This window comes from Cetorhinus maximus, chromosome 14 (genome assembly GCF_964194155.1).
Source record: "Cetorhinus maximus chromosome 14, sCetMax3.hap1.1, whole genome shotgun sequence".
Lineage (NCBI taxonomy): Eukaryota > Metazoa > Chordata > Chondrichthyes > Lamniformes > Cetorhinidae > Cetorhinus > Cetorhinus maximus.
This window is the reverse complement of record NC_135892.1, coordinates 45,694,975-45,714,046: the sequence shown is the minus strand read 5'-3', so window position 1 is coordinate 45,714,046 and position 19,072 is coordinate 45,694,975. Positions and strand designations below refer to the sequence as shown.

General features: G+C 40.8%; 1 protein-coding gene across 1 annotated transcript in view; it reads left to right on the top strand.

The window, feature by feature from the left end:
• Positions 1 to 18,369, top strand: part of LOC144690058 (connector enhancer of kinase suppressor of ras 3-like) — a 340,571-nt gene extending 322,202 nt beyond the window's left edge. The window contains exons 21-22 of the mRNA XM_078557565.1: positions 12,573 to 12,760; positions 17,531 to 18,369. Of these exons, the coding sequence (XP_078413691.1) occupies positions 12,573 to 12,760; positions 17,531 to 17,731 (389 nt within the window). The 3' untranslated portion in view covers positions 17,732 to 18,369. The remainder of the gene's footprint in view (positions 1 to 12,572; positions 12,761 to 17,530) is intronic.
• Positions 18,370 to 19,072: the final 703 nt, after the last annotated feature.

Sequence of the window (19,072 nt, the reverse complement as noted above, 5' to 3'; positions counted from 1 at the left end):
GACTCTGCACCCAGGTTAGGAATTAATCTTCAGGACAATAAAAAAAACAATTTGCTGTTAACACTGAAAACTATCTCAAGATACTTTAAAAATATATATATAATGAGCATCAAACAAAAGAAGGAAGGCTGAATGTTTCAAATAGAATTTAGATACATTTCTTTTAGAAAACAATATTTTGGGATACCATATCTGAATAACCTGAGACATGATACATCATAGGTGTGGTCTGTTTGAGAGGAACAGGTAATTTTGGATTTTTGGTTCTCAAACCTTTTCAGAGCTTCTGTGTGTTCCTCGCCCCATGTCTTGAGCCTGTCGTGGCTTAATTAATAGGCAAACTTGATGGGCCTTGCTCTTTATCATCTAGCAATTCCTATGTTCCAAAGTGATCAAATGCATAGTCAAAGAGTAAATTTTACTGAGGGTCGTAAAGGAAGAGAGAAAAGTGGAGAGGTTAAGGGGTTCAGATACAGCTGCTAATGTGAATTGGAGGCATTCCTGCAGTTTCGATCACATGGCATCTGATCATATAACTATGCCATTAAATGACATGGCTTAAGGAGGTACTTAAAATAATCACTAGCACTGGAGAAAAAGTACGCAGAAAATTAACAATCACTAACACTGGAGAAAAAGTACTAAGAAAACGAATCGGCCTAAAGGCCGACAAGTCTCCTGGATCTAATAGCCTGCATCTTAGGGTTTCAAAGAAAGTGGCTGCAGTGAAAGTGGATGCATTGGTTGTAATCTTTCAACATTCCGTGGACTCTGGAAAGATCTCAGCAGATTGGAAAACCTCAAATGTAACACCATTATTCAAGAAAGGAGGGATACAGAAAGCAGGAAACTAAAAGTTATTTAGTCTAACATCTGCCATTGGGAAAATGCTATAATCCATTCTTAGGGGGGCAGTAGCTGGACACTAAGAAAATCATAATACTATCAGGCAGAATCAACGTGGTTTTGTGAAAGGGAAATTGAGTTTGACTAATTTATTGGAGTTCTTTGAGGATGCAACAAGCAGGCTGGATAAAGAGGAACCAGTATATGATGTGTATTTAGACTTCCAAAAAGCATTTATTAAGTGCCACACATACAGTTACTGCACCAAATAAGAGCTCATGGTGTTGGGGGTGATATGTTAGCATGGATAGAGGATTGGCTAGCTAACATGATAAAGTTGGGATAAATTAATAATATTCAGGTTGGCAAACTGTAACTAATGGAATGCTACAGGGATCCATGCTGGGGCCTCAATTATTTATGATCTATATTAATGACTTGGACGAAGAGACAGACTATATTATAGCCAAATCTGCTGATGATACAAAGATAGGTATGAAAGCAAGTTGTGAGGAGGATACAAAGAGTCTCCAAAGGGATATAGATAGGTTAAGTGAGGAGGCAAAAAATTGGTAGAATATTATTTGAATGCAGAGAGACTGCAGAATGCCGCAGTATAGAGCGATATGGGTGTCCTTGTGCATGAATCAGAAAAAGTTGCAACATAAGGATTAGTATGCAGGTACAGCAAGTAATTAGGAAGGCAAATGGAATGTTGGCCTTGATAGCAAAGGCATTGGAGTATAAAAGTAGAGAAGCCTTGTTACAGTTTTACAGGGCATTGGTGAAACAGCACCTGGAGTACTGTGAACAGTTTTGGTCACCTTACTTAAGGAAAGACATACTTGCATTGAAAGGCTCACTAGGCTTATTCCTGGGATGAAGGGGCTGTCTTATGAGGGAAGGTTGGGCCTATACTCATTGAAGTTTAGAAGAATGAGAGATGATCTTAATGAAACTTGGAACTATATCGCCACCCCTTCACCAACACTGGGTCCAAATCCTGGAACTCCCATCCTAACGGCATTCTGGGTGTACCTACACCACATGGGCTGCAGCAGTTCAAGAAAGCGACTCAACAGCACCTTCTCAAAGACAATTAGGGATGGGCAATAAAAATACTGGCCTAGCCAGCGATGCCCACATCCTGTGAATGAATAAAAAAGGCATATAAGATTCTGAGGGGGCTTGACAGGGTAGATACTGAGAGGATATTTCCACCTCATGGGGAAATGTAGAACCAGGAGGCACAGTTTTAAAATAAGGGGCTTTCCATTTAAGACAGAGATGAGGAGGAATTTATTTTCTCAGAGTGCTTTTAGTCTTTGAAATTCTCTTCCCAAGAGAGCAGTGGAGTCTGAGTTATTGAACATATTCAAGGCTGAGTTAGACAGATTTTTGATCGACAATAGAGTTAAGGGTTCTGGGGGACATGCAGGAAAATGGAGTTAAGGACACAATCAGATCAGCTATGATTTTATTGAAGGAATGAACAGGCTCGAAGAGCCAAATGACCCACTCCTCCTAGCTCTTATGATCTTATGATCCCTGTGCAGACTTTTTGGCCTGAATTTTCAGTCTGGACCAAGACCATTTCTGGGTCAGTCATGCAACACAATTTTCAATGAAAAAGTTTCTAATTGGCCTGGAGACAAGTTTGGTGCTCAATTTGAGGTAGCGGGTGCGGGGAGAACATGGAACTAGTTCTGGTGGCTGATTTTTAAAAGACAAATGGCAGCCATGACTGGGCTTTCGATTGCCTGGAGGAATGGAGCAGGCAGGAGATCAGAGGGCCAGCAGCCTCATGGTCCACAGAGGTGCCCAGAGGTTCATTTCCTCAAGTACTCAAGTTGCTCTGCCCAAGCAATGGTACCTTTGTGCCACTTGTGCATGAGCATCCTTTTTTATCAGCAGCCACAAACAATAGTGGGAGCACAGTAGAGAGTGAACCCAACAGCCGTGCACCAATGTGTCCCTGACCATTCGCTCTTTCAATTATTAGCTTTGAAAATTTCACTCTGTCCCTCTCCAGTCTGCTAACAAGTTAAACAAGTTTTTCAATGAGCTTAACTGCAAGTTAATTGGATGTGTGTAGGTTGACGGTCCTCCCTCTCTTTAAAAATTCCAGCGTCAGAAGGCAGGCATGCTATCCAAGAGCAAGATTCATCTGACCTCATCCCCATGGGCGATTGAAAATTATGTCTTCCTGCTTTCTCACCTATCTTAGTATCATCAAATTTGGCTACAATACAGTCTCTCCCTTCATCTAAGCCATTAATATAGATTGCAAATAGTTGAGGCCCAAATACTGATTCCTGTGGCACCCACTTTGCCAAACTGAAAATGACCCATTTATCCCAACTCTGTTTCCTGTTAGTTAGCCATTCACTATCCATGCTAAAATATTACCTCCAACACCATGAACTCTTATCTTGTGCAGTAACCTTTTGTGTGACACCTTTGAAATCCAAATGCACTACATCAACAGGTTCCCCTTTATCCACCTGTTACATCCTCAAAGAACTCTAATAAATTTGTCAAACACTATTTCCCTTTCGTAAAACCATGTTGACTCTGCCTGATTGCATTGAGATTTTCTAAATGCCCGACTACTACTTCCTTAGTAATGGATTCCAGCATTTCTCCAATGACAGATGTTAATAGTTTCCTGCTTTCTGTCTCCCCCATTTCTTGAATAGTGGTGTTAAATTTGTGGTTTTCCAATTCGCGGGAACTTTCCAGAAGCTAAGTAATTTTGGAAGACTACAACCAATTCATCTGCTATCTCTGTAGACCATCAGATTCAAGGGACCGCTCGCTGAGCTCGGACTCAATATAAGACAGCTTTCTTGGAATTACTGAAATTACAGCACAAAAGGAAGCCATTTAGCTCAAGGTGCTGATATCTCTCCTTAACCCTATTTCCCAGTTTTTTTTTTCATTTCAAAAGCAAAATACTTGAGATGCTGGAAAACTGAAAGAGAAAAAGAAAATGCTGGAAATACTCAGCAGGTCAGGCAGCATCAGGCAAGAAACAGAGTTAACGTTTCAGGGTAATGATGGCTCTTCATCAGAACTCACTACAACTCTGATGAATTTTTGGGTAAATTAAAATCTAATGAATATAGATAAACATTTCTGTTAATCCGCCTATAAAATCAAGTGACATCTGTACAAGAGAAGCAGTTGATTGGTGAATTGTTAATAAGTCTTTAATTATTTAAGCCTTAAGCCTATTTTGTTAAGTCAGTTAAAAGCCCAATAAACAGACATGACATGATATCGCAGTCCCATTCAGTGCACGTTTTGTTCCATTATGTGAACTCCAGGATACTTCTCATGTCCTGGGCAAGCACATGCAGAAAGTGTGGAAAGTTGAGGGAACTCAAGTTCTATGTTTTGATGCTTGATTAGCACTTGGTGTCACTGCAGCAAATCCATGGGCAGGATTTTCCCTTCGTTGGGCAGGCGGGTCCGGGAGTGGCTGCGTACGGACCGCCGCCCGCAATCGGGCTTCGACTGCGATTTTACGTTAATTGGCCAGCCAGTGTGAAACGTGTGTTGAGAGCCTCAGTGCTGCTGGGGGTGGGGGCAGGAGGAGCGTGAGCGCTGAAGTCTGCGCATGCGCAGGGGTGCACTCATTGAAAACACAGAGCTGCCTCAGGAAACTGAAGAATTTTAAAATGAAAAATAAAGATTTTACAAATGATGTAATGTCCCCACATGTGACTCAGTCACATGAAGAGGGACATGCTAAAAAATGATTTAAATATTTTTTTTAAATGTTTTATTTACTGTTGAAAACCTTATCCCACCTGTGGATGAGGTTTCGTAAAAAAATGCAAAGGCCGCCTGGCCTATTCGCCCGCCCGCCAATGATAAGGTTGGAAGGAGAGCGAAAAATAGCTTTCAATTATTTAAGGGCCTTAATAGGCCTCTTAATTGTCAGTGGGCGCGCTGCCGACTCTCACGTGCACCCACTGACTGAAGTGTCACGCGAGTGTGCGATGACATCGGGACGCTCGCCTGACGTCATCACACACTATTTTACTCCCGATCAGGTCGGGCATGCTCCGGCCAGCAGGGCGAAACATTCTGCCCCATGTAACTGAGAATTTTGTGAATGGCACCTTTCTAGATGTGGTCATCCTGCAGCTTAACAAAAGAGTACAAGAATTAGGAACAGAAGTAGGCCATTCGGCCCCTTGAGCCTGCACCACCAATCAATAAAATCATGGCTGATCTGAGTGTGGCATGAACTCCACTTTACTGTCTGCTGCCCATAACCCTTCACTCCCTTGTCAATCAAAAATCTGTCCAGCTCAACCTGGAGTATATTCAATGACCCAGCCTCTGCTCTCTGGGGAAGAGAATTCCAAAGTCCAACGACCCACTGAGAGAAGAAGTTTCTCCTCGTCTCTGTCTTAAATGGGAGACCCCTAATTTTAAAATGGTGTCCCCTAGTTCTAAACTCCCCACAAGATGAAACATCCTGTCAGCATCCGCCCTATCAAGCCCCCTTAAGATCTTGTATATTTTAATCAGATCACCTCTCATTCTTCTAAACTCTAATGGGTAGAGGCCCAACCTGCTCAACCTTTCCTCATAAGGCAACCCCTTCATCCCAGGAATCAATCGAGTGAACCTTCTCTGAACTGCTTCTAATTCAATTACATCCTTTCTTACATATGGGGACCAAAACTGTGATCACATTAAGGCCCTGTACAGCTGTAGCAACACTTCCCTACTTTAATATGAATTCCTCTTGCAATAAATACCAACAATCCAATTGCCTTCCTTATCACCTGCTGTATCTGCATACTAACTTTTTGTGATTTATGTACTAGGACACCCAAATATCTCTATTCCATAGAGTTCTACTGTCTCTCTCTATTTAAATAGTACACTGCTTTTCTATTCTTCCTGCCAAAGTGAACAAGTTACATTTTCCCACATTATACTCCATCTGCCAATTTTTTGCCAAGTCAAAAATTCCCTTGGTAGACTCTTTATGTCCTCCTCGTAATTAACTTTCTTACCTATCTTTGCATGATCAGCAAGTTTAGCAACTACACATTCGGGCCCTTCTTCCAAATCATGAATATAGATTGTAAATAATTGTGGTCCCAGCACTGATCTCTGCAACACTCCACTAGTTATAGTGTGCAACTGGAAAATGAGCCATTTATCCTGCTCTCTGCTTCCTGTTAACAAGCCAATCCTCTATCCATGCTAATATGTTACCACCTAACCATGACCTCTAATTTTGTGTAATAACCTTTGGTACCTTATCGAATGCCTTTTTGAAATCCAAACAAGCCACATTTACATGTTCCCCTTTGCCCACCCTGCTTGTTAATTCCTCAAAGAACTCTAATAAATTAATCAAACACGATTTTCCTTTCACAAAATCATGTTAACTCTGCCTGATTTTTGTTATAATTTTTTTAAGTGTCTAGCTATTACCTCCTTAATAATGTATTCTAGCATTTTCCGCTAACTGGCCTGTAGTTTCCTGTTTTCTGTCTCCCTCCTTTCTTGAATGTTGGTGTCACATTTGTGATTTTCCAATCTGCTGGGACCTTTCCAGAGTCATGGGGTTTTGGAAGATCACAGCCAATGCATCTACTATGTCTGCAGCCACTTTATTTAAGACCCAAGAATGCAGGTCATCAGGCCCAGGGGCCTTGTCAGCCTTTAGTTCTAATAATTTTACTTTTACCTTTTCCCTAATGATTGTGATTGTTTTAAGTTCCTCCCTTTCACCTCTTGATTTTTCAAGTATTCTTGGGATTTTTTTGTGCCTTCCACAGTGAAGACAGACACAAAATACCTGCCCAATGCTTCGCCATTTCCTTGTTTCCCATTATTAATTCCCCATTCTCAACCTCTAAGGGGCCAACGCTCACTTTTGTTACTTTTTTCCGAGTTAAATACTTGTAGAAACTCTTGCTATCTGTTTTTATATTTCTAGCTAGCTTCCTGTCATATTCTAATTTCTCCTTCCTTATTATTTTAGTCATTCTTTGCTCGTTTCTAAAATCTGCTCAATCTTCTGACTTGCAATATTACAAAGATTAGTGGTATGATTTTTCTTGATACTATCCTTAATTTTCTTAGTTCTCCATGCATGGTGCATCCCTCTCATAATTTTTTTCCCTGAATTGAATATATTTTTGCTGAAAGTTATGAAATACCTGCCACTGCTCGTCTACTGTCCTACCTTTTAACCAATTTTCTCAATTCACTTTAGCTAGCTCTGTCTTCATGCCCTTGTAATTGCCTTTATTTAAGTTTAAGACACTGGTCATAGACCTACGTTTCTCAGAATTTCACATTCAGTTTCAGGCTATCATGTTATGATCACTGTTGTCTAGAGGCTGCTTTAATATGAAGTTGTTAATTAATCCTGTCTTTTTGCACATTACCAGGTCTAAAATGGCCTGCTCCCTGGTTGGCACTAGAATGTACTGCTCTAAGAAATTGTCCTGAATGCACTGTATGAACTCAGCTCCCAGGCTACGTTTGCTAATTTTCTGACAGATGCAACTTAACACAGAGAAATGTGATGTTTTACTTGAAGAGAGAAACGAGGAGAAGCAATAAATGATACAGGAAGTCCTCACCTCAAGATGTAATTACGTTCCTTAAAATCACAACTTTAAGTGAAACAACTTTAAATGAGTCATAGGTTCCCATAGGAATCAGTGTTAAAACTGGAGTTAGGTTCCTTCTCACCCATGAAAACCAATGTGCAAATTGAAATGCTGCATGTGCAGCACTGTGTGTTCCTAGCTGAAATAACTTGTTAAAATCAATCACTAAATATAAAAGAAATACTGTATAAGTTCAAATTAAATAACCAGCCTTTCTTCTTAGGCAGTTTCTTGGATTTGGGAATGACTTGTGTCCACTCTGCTCCGATGAGTTCTGAGATGGCTGATCAGTCCAATGTGTAATCTGCAGACTTAGCTACTGTATATGTGGGTCAGGTGTTGCTTGAAGGGTCAGTTAGATGAGTTATTTGGAGGCTTTTCACTCTCTCTGCTTGACTTCACCTCTCCATGTTCCTGATAAAGAGTCTCTGTGTTTGGCACCTTCCTGAATTAACCTTCTCCCGTTTTGGTTGGTCACCATCGGGTAGTGGAGATGTTTGACCTCTCAGGGATGCTTTGAGGACAGCCCTAAAGCATTTCAGTGGAGGTGGCTTTGTGTGATTAGCGCCTCAATGATGGGCATGTTGGCTTGAGAGATGCAAATTGCTTTCTCACCGGCTTTAAAATGGCCTTACCTGCTGCAGAGCCAATCTTGGGGCTCCAAAATTAATCAGAAAATTGCAGTCAGTTTCCTGAAGGGGTAGGTACTGCACCATGTATTTTTCACCCAAACAAGCCCTGAGACATGGAAAGCAATCTTACCTGTGTACTGTACAGTGGCAAATGCTGTACCCCTCTCTCAAAGACTTTAAAATGGCTTCCCTGCCTCACCCGATGTAAAGCTCCACAGCAGGCACACCTGTGGCTCCGAAATTAAAATCAACTTGCAGTCAGAAATGGACCTTTTCTTCCCAGAAATCAGCAGCCCTGGCTTCAACTTCTTCCTTGCAAAAAGAATCTGTTGATTTGGATATTCTTTGTTGAGAACTTTGCTTTAGATCTTTGAAAACAAATTGCGATTCCTTCGAGTACATTCAAACACTTCTCCTTGCACTTGATACAGAATGGCACCGATGGGGTCACAGGACCCGACATCAAACCAATGCGAAATGGTGACGCAAAATGAAATGGCGAAGCGAAACAATGCAGAACAATGGCACAGGACAATGACAAATCTGGAGACGTAAATCAGGAATATCAGCCCAAAAAATTGTGTGATTTTAAATCAAAATGGCTTAACGCGGGGACATAATGTATAAATTTCAGGAATGGTGGTTTCGGGATGATACTGGTAACCTGGAGGCTTGGGCTAATGATCCTGAAAGCAGAAGCTCGAATCCCATCCTGAGCTGTTTGTAAATTTGAATCCTATTTTCGGATATAAGGGAGTGTCACAACATGAATACAAAATTGGTTAAGGGTTAGAAAATAGAACGTTGTGGTGAAATGCTGTTTGAGAGGAATACAGTGGGATACTCCAGCTCTCGGGACTAGGATCATTGCTGGTGTTGAACATTAATGAGTTGAATTGTGGGTGCAGGGCACAATTTCAAAATTTGCTGATGACAGGAATCTTGGAAGTGTGATAAAGAGTAATGAAGATAGCAGTAGGCTTCAAGAGGACATTGACAGACTGGTGGAAGTAGCAATGCAAAAAGGATTGAAGCGATACATTTTGGTAGGAAGAATGAGAAGATACTACAGATACTAAATAGTACAATTTGAAAGGAGTTGCAAGAAGAGAGAGCCCTAGAATGCATTACAACAAATCCTTCAAGGTGGCAAATCAGGCTAATAATGCAGTTAATAAACCATGTGGGATCCTGTGCTTTATCGATAGAGAATTAAGGCAGGATTTTATGGGCCCCTGCCGGCAGGCTTGTAGGCGGGGTGACCGTAAAATTCACTGGGTGGCCTTACTGCTGTCTACCTGTCTGCCCCCAACCTGTCAGAAATTTTACAGGAGGTGGATGAGGCCTAGGATGGCCTATCCACCCACCACCCAATTGATGCCTTTCCCACATGGCTGCAATTTGGAGGAGGTCAGAGATGGGGTGGAAAGGGGTGAAGGCCAGCAGGTTAGCCTGTTCAGGCTTCGGGCATTAAATGGGGTGGGGGTGGGGGCACCTTCAGCACTGGCCCCCCTTCCTGATTGGGGCAACCCCCTCCAAGGTATGTCCCCTCCTGGACTATCCAATATGACCCCCAACCCCCCTCCATCGGTGGCACTGCTGGCACTACAGAGCTGCTGGCCAATCAGATTGGCTGGCAGCTCTCTGAGGTGGGACTTTGTCCCAAATCAGGTGCAGCCAACATCGACGAGGATGCATTCCCCACCAGTTTTTTTGTTTGGTTGCAGAGCAAGAAACCCCGTCATCTGAAAAATCTTGCCCATAGAATACAGAGTCAGCAAGTTTTGCTAAACATATCTAATACACTAGTTTGGCACCAGCAACTAGTTCTGATCAGTGTTGCATTGCCAGAAAGGGTGGTGGAAGCATACATTTTGAAAAATAACTTTCAAAAGGGAATTGGGTAAGCACTTGAAGGGGAAGCGTTTGCAATACTATGAGGAATGGGACCGATTGGATAGCTCTTTGAAAGAACCTGCATAGGCACCATGGTCTTTGCTGTATTATTCTATACAGCTGGTTGAATAATGCAAATCACATGGGTACATAATTTCAATTCAGTGTGCCCGGTGTTTGATTCGCTGCTGTTTGAATTCAGAGGCAAAAGAAGTTCCAAGTTCCAGTTTGCTGCCTTATACTGCCCTCTACTGGGGCTCTTTTGATAAACTCTGCAATCTCTTGTCTCCCTTGGTGTCTCACGCCTCTTGTTTTATGTGCATAATTATGTGGAGGGAGGAAGTTGCAGATAATGAAAGCTACTTCTTACAGAACAGAAATAAACTTGGAACCAGAAACAAACTGCAGGAAGAATACATCATCAAAGTGCAAGAAGCAGCCCAAAATCCTCCGCAGTACAGCAGGCACCAAAGATGTTGGATTCAGAAGGGAATGATATGTTCAGTACTACATAATTAAAGATCACAAGGAAGCATCATACAAATGGAGACCCAACTCCTTCAAGCCTGTGCTCTATTTACATAGAAATACATGAAAGTTACAACACAGAAAGTGGCCATTTGGCCCAACCAATCTGCTTTGACACATCCTGTTGCCATGTCCCTTTATTTCCTTTTCTTTATTCACCCGTCCAATCTAATCTTGACTGTTGACATTGGCCCTGGTATTTATAGGAAGGCACAGAAACCTGCAAGGATCCATTTACTGCCCTGGCAAGTGGTCAAATTGAAGCCTGGCCGGTGGCCAGGAGGAGGAACCAGTGGCAGGTCACAGTTGGGGATCTTTGGAGGTGATCTCAACAAATGACTGAGGGAAGGTCAGCCATTGCAGTGGAAGAGAGAAGATTGGAGTTGTGGGGTGGAGGGGGAGGGGAAGGGAGAAAGTCCACAATCGGCACATGGGAGGCCAAAGGCTTCTTTCAGGGGTCTAAACGGAAGCACTCCTGTGCCTCCTGACCAACAAAGAGTGCCTAAGGCAGCTTTTATTTGTGGAGCCAGCAGCTCCCACTTCACTTTCACTGCTGGTTTCCTGCCACCAAGAAACCCACTCTACAGCAGCATTTCAAATCAAGCTCACAATGGCCCTGTGGAAGTCAGATTTAAATACGCTAATAATGTCTGCCACCAGGTTAGGGTCTCATTTTGAGTATTTGACAGTTTAACTCTGCCCCACCCCAGCCTGTCATAAGAGGGGATTAATGTTGAGATCATAGTTTCTGTCTCAACCACTAGTGCTCAAAGTGAATTCCAGAGCCCCTCAGTTCTCTTATAAAGAAATTTCTCTTCTAACTATTTTAAATCTCTTAGATTTAATCTTTATCTATTCTTAACTTCTGAAAACTGTTTACTTCCATTTACCTTGTCCCATTCCTGCATAATTTTAAATATTTCTATTATATCATTCCATATCTGTGTTCTAATGCAAAAAAGTCAGTTTTTCAAGTCTAGCTTAGTACTCATTCCAGTGAATTTGATTTATACACTCTCTAATTCGTCTATCCATCCTGTAGTGTGGAGCCCAGTCTGACAAACAGTATTTTAACTGAGGTCTTATTAAGATTTTATGTAGGCTCATAATTTATTAATATTCCATCCTGCTGCCACTCCAAATTGAAACTTTAAAATTAGTGCACCACTTATATATTTAAACAAGAAAAAAAGGTTTTGGGAATTTTGAATTTTGACAAGGATGCACTTTCAAATTTGCTGCCAAGCCAAAGTGCCTGCCTTTTAGAGACAGTTTTAGTACTGAGTACTTTACGCTCACAAATAGTAGTGGCTAGATGCATTTCAGAACTGCTTTTACATTGCTCCAACTATGTCCATTGATTGCAAACTTTAGGAAAAACAGCCCTCTACTTGTACCAACATAATAATTCCATTTCATGTACAATACACTTCTCTGAAGGGAAATTTGCCAATTAGTGGCATGTTTTGTGTGATGAACTCCCATTCATTGGGAGCACAGTAGGCCATGCCAAACTGATATTGAATGTACCATCTGAAATGATAGCGGGCAAAGATTCAATAGTAACTTTTAAAGGGGAACTGGATAAATACTTGAAAAGGAAATATTTGAGGGCTATTGGGAAAGAGCCGGAGAGTGGGACCAATTTAATGGCTCTTTCAAAGAGCCAGCATAAGCAAGATGGTTTGAATGGCCTCCTTCGGTGCTATATGATTCTATGGTTTCATAAAGAACCATTATCAGGCTCCAGAAATAAATAAGATGTTATTCATCCGTTTTGTGGGGGCAGAATTCAAAGCAAGGACCCACAACCATAAGCAAATATTCCTTTTAATCTTTTGTGCCATCTAGTGTAACATTTAAGATCATTTCAAATACATTCAATTAATTTGTTTTATTATAGTGAACTCTTTCATGAATTCTTTTAATTAACTGTCTGTATCAATTTAAATGTGCATCTGTGCAATGATTAATGAAGCTGAGGAACCCATTTGCTTCACTGTTTGTCTTTCAGAACAACCACAACATACTGATGAAATGGAACAATTGTACAAATCCTTAGAGCAAGCCAGTCTTTCACCTATTGGAAAACGCCGGCCTTCATCAAGAAAGGATTACAGGAGATCCTTTGTAAAACGCAGCAATAATCCTGTTGTCAATGAAAAATTGCACAAATTTAGAGCTTTGAACAGTACTTTGAAGGTATGTATATATTAGCTTTCTTTTTGGATTTGTTGATAAAACATAATTGCTTCTATTAGCACTCCATAATTAGCTAAATTGATGAGTTGTTGAAAAATGGAGCAATCGGACATAATCAGTAAGACATTCATTTTTTCCTGTAACCTAATCTAGATCCACCTTGAAGATTTCAAAGTGAATTCTTCAGTAAAGTGTGGCAGATTTTCGTGTTTTGACAAACTGTGATCGAAATAATCGTTTGGTAGTACAGAACTTCAGTATTGCTGAAACAACATACTAAGCTTTTCATCTTGCACTCATCAAGACACACACAATAATACCAAAATAAGGGTGGAAACAACAATTTATACTGTATGTGAAGAGAGTGCTAATTGGTTGGCAAGTGGAGTTGCCATGGAGAATGCACCACTGATGGTGACTGACAGTTAACTGCCAAGCATTGTTTGAAATTTTAACCAGACAGCTTGACTCTGATTTGTCAAGGCATTGCCCTGAGGATTGAGTCAGCCAATGACTGTCACTTATTTTGTTTAGCTGAAACAGGCACAATCTATGTACTCTGTCTGCAAAGAACAGGGCCCTGTGTATTAATCTATGTAGTTTGCAGTACACAGAAATGTGCCACATTGCGAGCCTGACTGGCAATCTTAAATTGGTTGTCAACGTAATTCTTAGCGCATTGAGAATCATTTAGCAAATGTTGTCCAATCACGGAATCACATCTAATGTTGGACACTGCACCAGCGTCAATTAATTTTAAATCCGAATTCTGAAATAACTCTATTCCTTGGAATTGTATAGATGCAGCATCTAACTAACAAGGCATCATGTCCATATGTTTTTCTCAGTTTTGTTAATGCATAGTTTTAAGCATTTTGGTCCACTATCTGAGATTTTTATCATCAGTTCCACTGAATTTTTATGCTATACATTAATTACATATGGAGACGTGCTTGGGAGCCCCACTCATTTTGAATAGAAGAACATACTCGTATATATTCATTAAAAAAAAACCTGGAATTCTAAAATAGCAAATAATGAACAGAAACAATTCTACATTTAGCATTAGATAGTATGCATTCAGTGTGTTTAACTGGTCAATATTTGTTTCATACCAAGAATAGGGAGAAACTGGTACACCCTTTTAGACCATTCTAGCCCTCATTAAAAAACGCTAAGCAAGGAAGTCCCCAACAAGTTTCTGACAGTGTTTCCATCAGTGTTATCTTTTCCCCAATTCTTATTTCAAGTTGTTTTATTTTCCATGTAGCCTATGTAGTTAAATAGAAAATAGGGTGGTCTTAATTTCGGGCTAAGTGATTTGTTGCTTCTATTGCCATCTGATGACAAGGTTATACACAATGGCATTCCAATGCAACACAGTGGGTATTTTCCAACTGTCTTTAAAGTGAACCTGGCTAAGGAGTGATTATACCTTCCCCCTTAATGAAGCCTCTCCGCTTGGCTACACCTTCCTTATTTACCTATTCAAGCATCTCGCCTTGTTTCAACCCCTCATCTCCCTTTCAAACCCATTGTTCTGTACCACTCTCCCAAGTGTAATAAAACATTTATCACTGAGATTTCTTCACTGCATTCCTCCCTCAGCCTCTGCACTAAATGATTTCTCATCCTTGGTGATTTCAAACTTCATCTTAACTCATCATGCTCGCTCTCCTCTGAGTTCATTGTCCTCTTATCCTTCCTAAATCTCTACTTTCATATAGACTCCCCAATCCGTATTCAATGCCACCTCCTTGATCTTGCCACCTCACATGGTCTTGCTAGTCCCATCATATCAATTACAGGAAAGGCCATCTCTGACCACATCCCTGTTTCATTCACTGCCCACATCCCCCTTCCACACCCCAACCCTACTTCCTCCTGCCCTTGGAAAAAACTATCCCTCAATTAATTTACAACTGCACTTTCAAAATCTCAACTTCATCTTTGGCCCTCGGTTCACCTCGCTTTTGCAGCTATTGATTTACTCAAAAACACCCTCACCTCCACTTTTGATGTCCTAGTTCCCAATAAAACCATTACTCTCTTTCACCCTGATCATTCCCGCTAGTACAGCCCTCATCTCTGCTCCCTTAAGTCCAAGGGACGCAGACTTGAAAGGATATGGCAGATAACTGGTTCAACCATTCACCACCAGATCTGGTTGGACCACTTAAAACATTATCGACTCCAGCTCTCATCTGTTAAAACTACTCACTAATCTGGGATCATCCTAGAATGCAAAGACAACTCCCAGCTGCTTTTCTCTACTGCAAACCATCTTGTTAAAACTTTCTCCTCTGTACCGTCACCCTGCCTCCAACAGTGTGGGGAGCTCATACACTTTTGCTACCAGGATTGAGACCATCCAACCATCTGCCCCTGCCATGTCTTTCCTTTCCTTTAACCCACGTGGCCAAACTTCCCCAAATGCTCCACACTGCCCTAACACTGAACTTGCATATTTCTCTAGTTTCTTTCTTAGTTCCGTCATGCCTTCTCTGAGCTCATCTTATCCACGTGACCCACCTCCTCCCTCAATCCTATTCCCACTAAACAGCCGATCAACCAACTTAACCTCCTGAACTCCACGATAGCCAATATTGTAAATGGTTTTCGGTCTTCAGATATTGACCTTCATTTAAATCTGCCATCATCTCAAAAAAATCAACTATTGACTCCACCGTCCTTTCAAGCTACCATTCCCATCTCCAACTTCCCTTTCCTTTCCAAAGTCCTTCAGTGTTATCACCTCCAAAGTCCATTCCCATCTTTCCTGGAATTCCATGTTTGAATCCCCATGCCACAGTACTGAAACAGCACTTATTAAAGTCACAAATGACATCCTATGTGATTGTGACAAAGGTAAACTTTCCCTTCTCGTCCTCTCGACCCATTTGCAGCCTTTGACATATTTGACCACACCATCCTATTCCAAAGGCTGTCATCCAACTGGGAGGGACTGCTCTCACCTGGTTTCATTCCTATCTATCTGACCATAGCCAAAGAATCACTTGTAATGGCTGCTCTTCCTGCTGCCACATGTAAATCTGGTGTCCCCCAAGGATCTAATCTTGGGCGCGCCTCCCCTCCCCCCCACCCCCACCTATTTCTCAACAACATGCTGCCCTTTGGCACCATCATCCAAAAGCACAACATTAGTTTACACATACATCCTGACGATATCAGATTCAACCTCACCACCACATTTCTCAATGACTCCATTGTTGCTAAATGATCAGACTTCTTATCTAACATCCAGTACTGCATGAGCAGAAATTTCCTCCATATAAATAATGGAAAGTCTGAAGTCATTGTTTTCAGTCCACACTCTGTTCACCAGCTACCAACTTTATCCCTCTCCCTGGCAACAGTCTGAGGTTAAGTCAGTCTGTTCACAAACTTGATGTCACAATTAATCCCAAGATGAGTTTCTGTCCACATATTCATGCCATCACTAAGATTCCTATTTCTATCTCCATAACATCACCCGACTTCATCCCGTCTCAGCTCACCTACTCTGAAACCCTCAAACGTGCCTTCGTTACCTTTAAATTCCAACTCACTCGGCTGGTTTCCCAGATTCTGCCATTTAAAAATTTGAAGTCGTCCAGAACTCAGCTGCACATGTCTTTATGCACAGCAAGTCCTGTTTCCCTATCACCCCTGTGCTCACTAATCTACATTGGTTTCCTGTCAAGCAATGTCTTGATTTTAAAATTCTCATCTTTGTTTTCAAACCCCTCCCTGGCTTTCTAATCTCCTCCAGTCCCACAACCCTCCAAGATATCTGCATGCCTCTAATTCTGACCTCTAGTGCACCCCCGATTTTAATCACTGCACCATTGGTGGCCATGCTTTCAGTTGCCTAGGCCCCAAGCTCTGAAATACTCTCCTTACATCTCTCCATCTCTCTGCTTTGCTTTCCTCCTTTAAGGTTCTCCTTAAAACATATCTCTATGACTATGGTCACCTGACAAAACTCTCCTTATGTGGCTCAAAATTGTTTGATTTATAACGCTCCTGTGAAATGCTTTGGGACCTTTTGTTACATTAAAGATTTGAGATAAATCTAATGTCAGAGACCTGCCACTATTTCCTTGCTAGAGCCCTGCCTCCTGCAGGTTTCAAGGTAAATGAAACTTGGAGTCTCATACCCTAATAACTGAGTCAAAAACTGTGAAATTCTGTATAGATGTTCCAGTAACTTCTAAGCCAGCCACAGCCAATTTTTCTTCCTAGTCCAGATCAATAAAAGTTAAAGACATGATGCTGATTGTCTTCATCTACTCATTTGACATTGAACTTCACAATCTATAATGAACAAGTGGATGGGTTTTATAAATTAGTTGTCCATTTGCAAAAGGTTGTCTCTTCTGCAGGATTTACCTTTCCACTACTGACTTATATGTGAGGACTGACGTACTTCCAAACTGAAATCTTTTATGTAGAGAAGCTCTAATGAGAATACAGTAACCAGCTAAAATCTAAGAGGTAGTCAATAGGCTCAGCCCTTCATTCATATTACTCACCAAGCTGCTCTGAAATGCCTTGACAGTCTTGCCCTCATCAGGAATTAAATTTTATTTGAGCGTGAGAAAATCCACAGATCAAGCACGTTTACATTTAGTGAATATATGAAGAGGAACACACACATACAGGACCCGGTAGTGTAGCAGTATTTTTATTTTACGGTAGTTAAACATGGTTGTCTAGATCATAGTAATTATGGCTGAGGTTTTTTTTTCTTTACTCTCCATTATCTAGTCCAAAGAAGCAGACTTGGCCATAATTAACCAACTCTTGGAAAGTCCACACTTAACCTCAGAGAAATTCAAACAGTGGAAGGAGGATTACTCGTTGTTGCTGCAGGATATCTGTAAAACATACCAAGCTAAAATCTATTCTGGAAAAAAAAATAATGCTGTGGAGGACCAGCAATCATCCTACGTTGAAACAGATGTTTAAGACTTGAGAATGACTTCACCAAAATATGGTACTTAACTGTCTTGGTCAAGCGGTACAGCTTATTGAAGCACTAAGAGGCAGTGGACTTCCAGTCAGCTGGTACTGCCTGCAAATAATGAAGGCCATCAACTGATTAACAGTATTCATTGTATTTGTAAGTAGACATGTAAAATCCTTTTTTGCCTACAGTGTAGGACTTACAAATGATTATTTAACTTATGCGCTATTGCACTGATAGTAGTGGGTTACTGTTTTATTTGTAAGTATAAAAGATTCAGTGGAGTGTGGTCAAGTACATTCTCATGGGTGAAAGTACAATAGTGCACTCATTCACATTCTATTTTTGTGATATTCTATTTATTCTGCATTTAGTTTTGGGCTTCAAATGGTTAAAGCTATTGAAACACGTTTTCACACTTGCATAATATTTTTATACATGTGAAATTCCACGTAAATTGTGAAAACTGATATTTCCTCAACTAAAGGCCAATTCACATGTTAAATCCGTCAGCTCCTATGAGATTGATCAAATCATACTGTGTAACTTGTACAAATGTAAACAAAGCTTACATTTACATGATGTTTTAATTGTACTAATCAAAGCTATGCCATAAAACAGAATAAACAGATAAAAAATCTTTTTTTGACTATTATGGCTATTTTTGTAATGAATTGTTCTGTCCATTCTTCCTCCAAGTAAACCAAACATGAGTCAGAATCAAATTAGTAAGATTATGACTAGAAAATGACGAGAACAAACTGTACTCACTGGCTGTGCATTCACTTCTTTTCCAGCCGGCTATACTCACTGGCTGTATCACGTTGTAATGACTTGATGTACTGGACAGGTTTCAACAAGAAACAGATGAACTTTATTACAGAGATGCTATATGCTTGAACCAGGTCCTTGACAAGACTCCTCACCCCCTGGATTACCCACACTTATGACCCATTGGTCAGAGCCTCCAAGAGCAATCACGTGATCCCTGATCATTGTAGGAGAGGCTATACCTTCAGTTACTACATTTCCACCCCCTTTAGTGTTTTTTTTACAGTTTCTATTAACTGAGAACATTGGACTATCCAACAACATATACCTATATACAACTCAGGTGATTAAAGATTAAGTCTCTGAGGTGTTTTCCTTATTCGGTTAGAGTACAAATCTCTACCACTTGAGGTTCTTCCACAGCATCGACATGATCAGGAACTGCAGCACCAAATACATCATTAGAAAGTGGCAGTTCAAGGTTTGGCAACTCTACAAAGACATCGGGCATGTCTATTCTAGGTCGATCCATTACCTCACAGATTAATGGTTCAGCATTAATCACAGGTGGA